The sequence below is a fragment of the Chaetura pelagica genome, unplaced genomic scaffold (genome assembly GCF_000747805.2).
Source record: "Chaetura pelagica isolate M959 unplaced genomic scaffold, ChaPel_1.0 scaffold66, whole genome shotgun sequence".
Lineage (NCBI taxonomy): Eukaryota > Metazoa > Chordata > Aves > Apodiformes > Apodidae > Chaetura > Chaetura pelagica.
Genome location: NW_009953811.1, coordinates 2900721 through 2911181, shown reverse-complemented (window position 1 = coordinate 2911181; position 10461 = coordinate 2900721). Strand labels below are relative to the sequence as shown.

Here is a 10461-nt window from a genome sequence, read left to right as displayed (position 1 = left end):
ACCAAGCATGTAGTAGATTTTATTAAGCATAACTTTGGTTCTAAGTATTCCACCCTCATTCTTGTAATACCTTTAGTTAAAAACAATTATACAAGAGCAAATACAAAAAATATTAAATTATGAAAACAAATCCATTAAGGCTCCCTTTTTATATTTATATATATATTTATATATGTACACTCAAACAAGTGCAGATATTAACAGAAGGTTAAAGCCACAAAAATGCTAAAAAATTTCCTACTATACTATCAAAAGCAAGAGTTTTTAAAAAAGTACAAAGTGGTAAGTGAGCCATTTTCAAATCACTGAAGTATTTGCCAGACTGCTTCAAAACCCATCTAGCCAAAGGGCAGACCAGGAATTGCTTATGCTTACTGGCAAGCAGTTTCTTACTGGAGTAGCCTCACAGGACACTTGTGGTGTTACTAGCTGGTCACCCATTGAAGGGTTGCCCATTCTAGCCCAATCCTGACTTGAAAGACAAGCTTTTGCCTGTCAAATTGACATGAAGGTGGCTTGGATTCCTAGACTAAAGCATCAGTAGAATTCAAAGATGTTCTAACACACACATTGATGTTCTGTTCACACAGAATGAATTCCAACTGAAAACAAAAAACTGCTTCATGCTGTATGTACAAGGGATTTTTCTGGCCTCCTGTGAAAAAGAAACTCTACCCTGAATCACAAGCTAACATGGAGAGAAAGCAGAATGCCTTCAGCCTTGAAGGGCCCAATCCATCACACTCACTGAAGACAAAGAGTGGTCCTCATCCCCCACAAACTCCAGTTCCATCTGGATTACACCAATTTTACTTTCCATTTCTTATTAACTATAGTATTACCTAGAAAGATTGGACCAGATGATCCTTGAGGTCCCTACCAACCTGGCATTCTATGATTCGCTATGCATGTGTGGAAGGATTGCCATGCTCACTGAGGGGAAATGGCTGAGAAGGAATTGTCTGCTCAACCCAGGGGAGGGTTTCCTCACCAAATTCTAGACATTTCCATACTGAGCAGGTTAACTGTGGAGTGGAAACCAAGAGGCAGGAAATTTGGTGGGCTGGGAGCCACTAAGATAGAACATGAGTGTGGCGTGGAAGGCTTGTATCTAGTGCTGTCTCAACACCATGAAACAAACTCAGACAGTGCAAGTGCTCGAATTATGTGCTGCCAGAAAGGAAGATCTCCTTCCAGAAGAAGGGAAGGAGAGAGGGAAGAACCTGTAGCACTCAGGGTGTTCCTTTGTTGAGAAAATACATGGAAGAGTCTTACATTTGGCTTTTGTCTGTAGCATGTCCATAATCTGAACAGTCTGGGAGGCCATCTTCACATTTAATCTTCTAGACATGAGTCACACTGCAAGTATAAATCAATAGCAATACACTTCTCGCAATTCAATTTACTCTCAATCTGATTATGTCCTCATAAAAGTGCCCGGATCTTGACAAACTGAAGCCTGTATCTAGGAAACATTTCTAAATGTGAGCATTTTGTCCCAAGCACTATGCTGAAATTGTATTTCCAATACTTACAGGAAAGGCAAAAGGAAGTAAAAAACCCCAACAAACCCTCCCCCACCACCTTACAATTCAAACACACCACTGTCCATATTAATAAAAAGTATTCTCAAACAGTTATGTCCAAAGTAATTACAAAGCAGAAATTATTTTGTTTAGCATCCTAAGGCAAAGACTAGGGTTAGATTCTCAGCTGATACAGATAAACACTGCTTCAGTGAGAGCTAGAACTGTGCCAACCAAGGAGGATGAGGATTTCTCCCCAGCTTTGGAAGGCAAGATATCTGCACCCATTCACACCAAGTCAGAATCCAAATCTAGAATCCTACATGAGTAATCTGTTCCCCTCTCCTCATCCCAGGCTTTCCTGGATAAGTAGTAGTCATAAGCATGAAGGACCAAATTCTGCCATCCCTGTGCAAGCTGAGCATATTTTATTTAATGGCAAGTCATTGGAGCAACTTCTGGAAAGGCAGAATGTGACAGAGCTGGACCCTAAGACTCAGTGGTAACACACCTCCTTCCTTTCTTGAGGCTAAAGGAAGGATGGGACAAAATTTAACTTCATTTTATGCCTCACTTTAGCAAAAAAAACAAATGCATTTCAGTAGATTAGAATGATCAGTTTGGTCTGGCTTAAACACTGCAACAAGTTCCTGCAAGAAAAGAGCAGGAACTGATGGCTGATCAGACTCCTGATTTCAGTCCCAGCAAATGAGTTTAAACACTACCAAGCAATGTGTTAACACTACACTCAGATGAGCATGTCCTTGGAGGAAAAAGGCCACAACAGCAAAGTAAGTAGGACTTCAAAAGACAAAAAGTAGAAGACAAGTAATTTTGCATTGAGGAGTAGATTCACAGGTAGCACTGCACAGGCCTGTACACAACAGTGGAAGTTCAAACAGAGATAAATCAGCTTTTTGACTCTCCCTGGTGAGAGGGTCATCAGATTTCTACTCTTTCCATAGCCCAAATTCTACATGCCAGACAGGCAGAACTGGGCTTTAAGGCTGCTTAACTGTTCACTGCTGGTGAAATTTAAGCATTTTCAGTTTGCCCACACCTGCCTACCCTAGTGGGGATGGGCAGCAGTGACCAACAAAGCTTGTATCCTCCCAGATTTGATAAAAATCTCAACATTAATTATTGTAGGATATACACAGGCTGTAGGTCTAGATGGAGAAAATGTACCTGCACAGCAAAGCTTCATAAGAAAGCACAGGAGGATTTTTGTTCTGGTTTAAAGCAAAATATAATCTGTGTATCTCCACTAAACTAGGATCACAAGAGAGAAAGCAGTGCAACACTGAAGGAGTTTCTCTAGTATCCCTGGTTAAAATCTCTGAGTAAGCATGTCAAACTGGTCCATGACACTGAACTGACAAACAGACTCCTTAGCCATTGATCTCAGGACTGCATTTGGCAAGTCGATCACTTTATGGTACTGTCTTTTTAATCCACACGTCCCAGGAGTTAAAAATGTCATCTTCAGTAAGTGTCAGCTGGATGCTGCTATCTTTCCTCTTGAGGGACAAATCTGAGACAACTTGCAAAAGCCTCTCTCTGCAAGAAAGCTGGGAGTCTTAGCAGGCACTGGCTCTAGGAGTCTGGTGCTTCTGTTGTTTCCTGGACCGTCCTCCTCAAGTTGCCCTTGACTTTGACAAATTCGGGTGCATTTTCCTGTTCTTCCTGTATCTTCTGTTGCTCCAGCTCCAGCTTAAAAGGGAATAACACATTTTAAAAAGTCTATGAAACAGTTTATCAAAATACAAGGCAAAACAACTAAAGGTTTCAATAACTGGGCATGCAAATCTCTTTAAGCAATTTCCTTTCTTTCTCTGGTGAAAAAGATAAAGTTGCATTTCTTTGAGAGTATTTGTTCCCATAAACAATACACCTTTTCAAATCCTTGCCTCTAGCTTGTTCCACACATCCACTTTTGCCAGATGGACAAAAACTCTGCTAGCCCAGCACAAGAACAATATGAAACATCTTTGTAGAAATTCTTGGACATCTTCATAAAAGGAACAAAACTATTTCCCTTCTCTGGCTTTTACAACAGGACGAGGACGAATGTGCCCTGTGGGAGCACACATGCAAACTACTGAGCACACTTACAGAATTCATTTCTGAGTGTCTGGGCATGGATTATTGCAAAGAACTTGAGCAGCTTTTGGTGTATATGTTTTGTCTATGGGGGGGAGTGGGGGGTGGGAAATCTTCCTTCGCTCTTATTTGGTAATTTTTTGACAGCCCATTCACTTGACACATTTCACAGAATCATGGAATGGTTTGGGTTGGAAGTCACCTTAAAGATCATCAGGTTCCAACTCCCCTGTACCAGCAGGGACATATCACACTAGACCAGGTTGCTCCAAAACCCATCCAACCTGCCACTGAACACTTCCAGAAAGGAGGCAGCCACAAATTCCCTGGGCAACCTGTGCCAGTGTCTCAGCACCCTCACTACTAAAGAATTTCTTCCTAATGTCTAATCTAAATTTCCCCTCTTCCAGCTTAAAACCATTACCTCTCATCCAATCACTCCATTCCCTTGTAAAAAGTCCCTCCCCAGCTTTCCTCTAGCCCCTTCAGATACTGGAAGGCCACTATAAGGTCTCCTTGGAGCATTTTCTTCTCCAGATTGAACAACCCCAACTCTCTCAGCCTATCTCCACAGCAGAGATGCTCCAGCCCTGTGACCATCTTTGTGGCCTCCTCTGGACTTGCTCCAAGAGCTTCACGTCCTTCCTGTTTTGGGAGCTCCAGAACTGGACACAATGCTCCAGGTGGGGTCTCACAGAGTGGAGAAGATTTTTAACCCAGTACATATATTTACATTGTTCTTATATATATTATATATTATTTTATTTGTTGTACATTATTCATAATTAATTTTTAAACCCAGGATATTTAACCCAGATGGAGCTTCTGCCCATGAAGACACTCAGAATTACCACGTGAGGTTTGATCTCTGCTCCAGGGAACAAGGCTCTGCAGTGCCCATCCAGCACATGGGTCATACATTGCTCAGGACACAGATTGCTTAGGAGTCCCCAGTGAAGGCAGGTAAGCCAGCAGAAAGGAAGAAACAATACTTCAGGAAACTAAGAAAAGCTCCTGAAATGAGCTGTTTTGTTTTTTTTTTTTTAAACAGATCAAGGTCTCCCTGATTAATGGGGGACCATGTATGGCTCTCCTAAATAACTACTCCTTTGTCTCTGGATCACTGGCATGCCTTGTTACAGTAAAATCATGACAACATTCCTCCAGGAGTCATGTTGTCAATTCATGCCATCCTATGAGGTTTACAGAGTCAAAACATTGTTTATGATGGGCAGGCTTTTCCTCTTCTAACAGATTTTTCTATTCTACATACAACCCTGTATGGCTCAGTGTTCAATAACATCTTCCCACAAGCTGAACCATTTGAAGCTAGGCCCTTAAGAGCAGAAAGGAAAAGTGACAGGATTATACAGTTAGAAATAAAACTGCTTTCTCCCTCCAAAAATATTTCTAAGCCTAATAAAAACCAAACAAACCTATAATATCCCTCCCAAAACCTAGATTATTATTGCATATACCTCATTTTCAATAGAGTAGTTATTTGGCTTAACTGATTTCCATTGAGAAAAAAAAAAGGAAATTCTAATTTTAAAGCATTCATTTATTTAAGAAAAAAACCACAATGCTTGATGCACAGTGACTTGTTTGATGAGGTGCTTAACTACAGAAGTGCCTTAAGAGGCACAGAGAAATTTGCTTGGCCCTGTGCCTAGCAGTAAGCTTCACCACAATAAACTCCAACTCCACATCACCTCCATGCTCAGGGTCTGAGGATCCTTCCTTCACTTGAAAACATCAACAGGTCCCTAAGTTTTAAGGCTACACAAGATCTTTTTTAAGTCACCTAGTTGCTTACATAACCCAGAAGAAAGAATCAATTGATTTTTTTTTATTCATTAAGCATCTAGTTTTGGCGTACTGCAGTCCAGCCATTCTTAGTGGATCATCTTTTAATAGTTCAACTAAAGAAACTGACAAATTCACCACAGTTTCAATGGTTAAATACGGTCAATGCTCCACACACATTCCTGTTTTTGCCCAAAGGCAGGCACCACAAACAGTTCCTCTACAGTAAATGACAACAAACACATAATTGTAGAGTGTGATTTAACTCATCCTAAAAAAGACACCTGCATTTGATCAGATGAAATGCGCCAAAAAAACCATCTGCTGTTCTTTCCTGTCTACAAAGGGAGCCTCAGGTGAGTAGCTCAGATGTAGATGTGTAAAGGTGTTATTCCCCATCATACCTGCTCCAGCTTCTGCTGCCGTTTCAGTAGCTCTATTTCCAGGTCTGATTTCTTCTTTTGTGCTTCCTCTTCTTTTTGTTGTTTAATTACTTGATCTCGTTTCCTTTTCTCCATCACCTTCTGTAGCTCTGGTTTGTTCTGAGGTGCAAGACCCCTTTTAAATTAAATGGGAGAAGGGGGGGGGGGGGGGAACAGGGGAGAAAGAGATCAATTTTAATTAGTAGAAATTCATACAGAATTGTAGGCAGGTTTTCTAAAGCCAAGCAATTGTCTATTTAGATACACTGGAATATGAGTAATTAAATAAAAAGGAAAAAGATGCAGACATTTTCCTGGTTTCTATCCAAAACCCTAAACTAGCATTTAAGCCATATGATTACTGAGGATATTTCCCTTTAATATACATGCTAAGATTTCTCCTGGATAATACATTATCTTTACTTTCATCATTAGTCTTCCCTCTATTCTTTCAATTATCCATGAATTAATTAAAAAAAAAAAAAGAAATCACACAAATCAAGACTTTAGCAGAGGTAGAAACAAATTTTTCAGAGACTTCCCTTGCTGGCTGATAACTGGGAGAGATTGTGTTCAGACCATCCTATGCAGGGTAGGATGCCCAGAGAACTTTGCCTGGACAGAACTCAAAAGTAGCTTCCCTCTGGTTTTTGACATATGGCTGCTGGAAATTGTGGATTCTGTCCTTCGTTGAAAATGTGAGAGCTTTACCCACACCTGGCTGCGAAACTATTTTCAGGGAGAGCTCCCAGGCTACAGTCCAAACTACAAAGAGGCTCAGACAACAAAAATCCAGACAAAAAAAAAGGTTGCAGTCACCTTGGAGACCAGACAAAGGCTGGAGGATTCTCCCTCTTGTGTGACTTTAGGTACTACATCAACTGAATGTTTCAAGTCTGTTCAGCACAAATTGCTTTCCCAGCCAACTACTCTGAAATGAGAATGCTTACTCTTTGGGAAGATGCATGACTTTATTTATACAGGTACACACACAGGTACAACACTCACTCCTCCTTGTGTCTGTGACACCAGGTATTTCTTTTATCTCTGTCACGCTACTTTCAAGATTTGTTATGATGAGATTCAAAGCTCCCCCCGTTATTCAGGCATCAGTGTCATATAAGTCAGAGCAGAAAGAGCCCAAATTTACCTTTTTTGTTGTTTTTGTTGTCTTCAGTAACATTAACAATTTTTTTTTCTCAACTTGAGGAAATTCAATAACGTGAATAAGCTTCATAGAGTGTGTTTCTACCCTCCCCTCCTTACTATATATCTGCAGTTGCCTAATTCTTCCATAATATACATATCTGACAGCATGTCCAATAACACATTAAAATGCCACTTTATGGTGACATCTATGAATGACTCCATACATTATGCAGCACTCTAGACCTGCATATACCCTGACAGCAAAATCAAGTATTTAGCAACACCAAGTGCTGTTCCCTATTTCTCATAATAGATCTCATGGCCTGAATGCAACAGAAGCTACAAGACTGTGTTAATATTTTATGTTTCATGCTATTTTAATTATATTTTAACACATAAAACTTAGGTCAGGCAGAGAAAAGCTGGAGTGATTTTTTCTTACTACTACTACTACTACTACTGGGTCAGTGAGAGATGAATGAATGGAAACTTCTGCATTGGCAATTAGCAATCCAGGCAGCCATGAACCAGAAGCAAGCTCCTAATTAACATTACTTGTTCCTGCTTTTTTAAGCAAGGTTGCACAGTTACAAAGCACAAGCACAAGAATTATTTGGATGTGCTGTAGCTATAATAAAGGGGACCTGCAGAAGATACAAGTAAATAAAACCTCTCAGTCTAATCAAGTTGTGTTGGTAGCCAGATCTGTAACAGAACAACTGTAAAGTCAATCCTGTTTTCACTTTTTTATGTAAGAAGGAAAAGCAACAAACAGGTGGCTACTGGATTCACTGGGAGTCTTGTCTCACCTCCTGGTAATTGTTCTGGTTAAATGAAAAGTTAGAGCTTATAAGGTTAAAAACTCTGTAAGGGACAAGACCAATACTCTGCAGAACTGAGACTGAGTCCTAATAGGCAAAATTAGTTTAATACAAGTGACCAGTGCCATGAGTTACCACTACTTGGATCTTTGTTTGCAACAAACAACTACTATTTCTGCAAGTAAATAACTACATTAGTTCAAGACCCAACAGACACTGCTCACGGCAGGTATGGAGAGTGATCAGACCAGCACTGGCTGATACCTGCTAAGACCCAGAAAAAAAGGCTATTCATAGTTGACTGGTCAAAAATTGAAGCTGCTGGTGCCTACAATGAGCCTTCACAATAAATAAGGTGCATGCTAAGCAGACTTCTGTAAGAGCACTAAAATTCCTCCATCCATATGGCAATGTGCAGTAACCAAGCAGAACACAAGCCTAGCATCCACATCACTGAAAAGCCTCATATCAGAGGCAGTACAGTGGCATGAAGCACAGAAGACTAACCCTGTTTTAAAAAAATATCAGATTTTCTGCTGGTGAAAACCCTCAAAGTATTTAATTCCTGCACCAATAAATAAGAATCTAAAATTAACAGCTGCAGCTAATCAAAATCACAATAAGAGAACAGTGGGTATTGAGGGCTGCACAACTCCTCTGTGTAATAGGATATTCTCCTAGAAGAAAAGAACTCCATACTATTTAAAAGTGCTTTATGCTTTCAGAAACTTAAAAAGAAAAAATAGCCTTAATTTATTGCAGCCTCCACATCCTTTAGAATAAGAACATAAGTCGGGAAACTTCAACTATCTTTTTTTCAATTCCTATAAACTTCTTGGTGCTAGGAACTGTCTTTGATGTTTAATCCCATTAACAAAAAATGGGACAAACACCTATTTAGGCCAGTTTCTTCCAATTCAGTTGGCATTCTGTAAAACATTTCTACTTCTTCATCACTAAATAAATGCTTTATTGTGTATGTGATTCATTTAGAATTAAGTATCTAAGCCCAGCATTTGAGAAGATTTTGCTATTACACATAGGAAAGACCCTTTCTCCCCTCAAAATATTACCCTGAAAGAGGGAAGGAAAAAAAGAGAAACTTTCAGAATATAATTCTTTCTGTCAAATAGGTAAATCCAGTTGTGCTGGAGTAACCACAACAATTGCTCCCTGCTCTCCTTTATCAAGGTCCTGGGTCTCAATAACTCTGAACGGTTGCTACCAGTGACTTTATTCTCAAACGCACTCTTCTGTTTGGTGGGTGCCCTCACCCTTGCCTCTGGAAAGCCCATTTTGGGTGGCTTCAACACACCAAATCACTAATTCATATAATAATTAGTTTCTATTTGTTTAAATGGAGAAGCCTCAACAGTCTTGATGGTTTTTCCCCGTATGGCCTGCTAGCAATCTTCTTACTATGTTTTCTAAATGCCTGTGTCTCTGAAGTTGATGAAATCAAGTTCCAGTTATTTACATCTTTAAAAAGAATGTATAGAGCAACAGCTGTGCATCCTATCCCAGAACAGAGGAAGCAGCATTTGCATATCATACAAAGAAACACTTGTGCAGCAGCACTGCAGGCACCAGCCTATCACACTGCACTGCAAGAAAGGTCAAGTAAGCAGAGAACAGTTTCATATGAAATAAAACGTATGACTGATCTGATTTAAAAGTGGCCCCATAAACTCAGTGCACTGGGAATGGCGAAAAGCCACAGATTTCATCATCCTGCTGGTAACAGTAGAAATTTGTCAAATACTTGATAAAGTTAAGAGTTGAATACACATCACAGTGCCCAGGTAACCAATATGAAATGTGATATGGGAGAACTGAACTGCTTCCTCTTGAAATGGACCCTCTGTGAGTATTAACAAAGACAAAATTAGAAACCTTTTGGAGCAAGCTTTTGTAGAGCAACTGAAATTCAAATAGAAATAAATGTCATGGTGAAGAATTAAGAGTTTTTTCATCTACAAGATCTGAATCAACAAAAAGAGTCTCCTGGGTTTTGGGTAAAACATCATTTTGATGAAATTAAAGCTGTGTGTTTGTGGGGGAAGAGTGGCACAGTGATTTTTACACTCTTACCTTTTCTGATTCATAAGTAACTCTCTATGGAGATCTTGATGATTGCGGGATGATTTCACAGGATTAATTAATTTCTGAGGTCTAATTAATTCAGGATTGTCATCATCTATATAGTCGGGTTCCGCCATAATCTTTCTTGGAATGGGATATGGATCTTTGGGTTCAGTGTCCTTATTAACAGTATCTGTAAAAGAGGGGAAAACCTGCAGTAAATCTATATTGAAAGGCCTGTTACAGATGTATTAAAACATAAAGGCAGTATATTACATTACATTGGTAATACTGAAGCTTTTCCTAGATTAATTTCATCTGTAGTAAGTAAAGGCTCCCAGAGCATCAGTAGCATCTTTTTAAATAGTCAGCAATTTCATAATAACATCATCTCCAACAACCTTCATCCACTGACTTGGAGACACAGATTCCTGTCCCTTTTAAGAACAACTAGACAAATAATTTAGGTTAAAGAGCACTGTTGATTTCAATAAGACTACTCAGATGAAGTGTTTTTAGATCAGCAATAGGGAGAACCTAAAGACATTCTAA

The 10461-nt window shown here is 39.5% G+C and overlaps 1 protein-coding gene across 1 annotated transcript; it reads right to left on the bottom strand.

Moving 5' to 3' along the window:
* Window positions 1-2507: 2507 nt before the first annotated feature.
* FAM107B (family with sequence similarity 107, member B) lies at window positions 2508-10098 on the bottom strand. The gene is made up of 3 exons (XM_010001261.1): window positions 9919-10098; window positions 5840-5993; window positions 2508-3239 (listed from the first exon to the last, which is right to left on the bottom strand). The coding sequence occupies exons 1-3, from the start codon at window positions 10044-10046 to the stop codon at window positions 3123-3125; spliced, it is 399 nt and encodes a 132-aa protein (XP_009999563.1). The 5' UTR covers window positions 10047-10098; the 3' UTR covers window positions 2508-3122.
* Window positions 10099-10461: the final 363 nt, after the last annotated feature.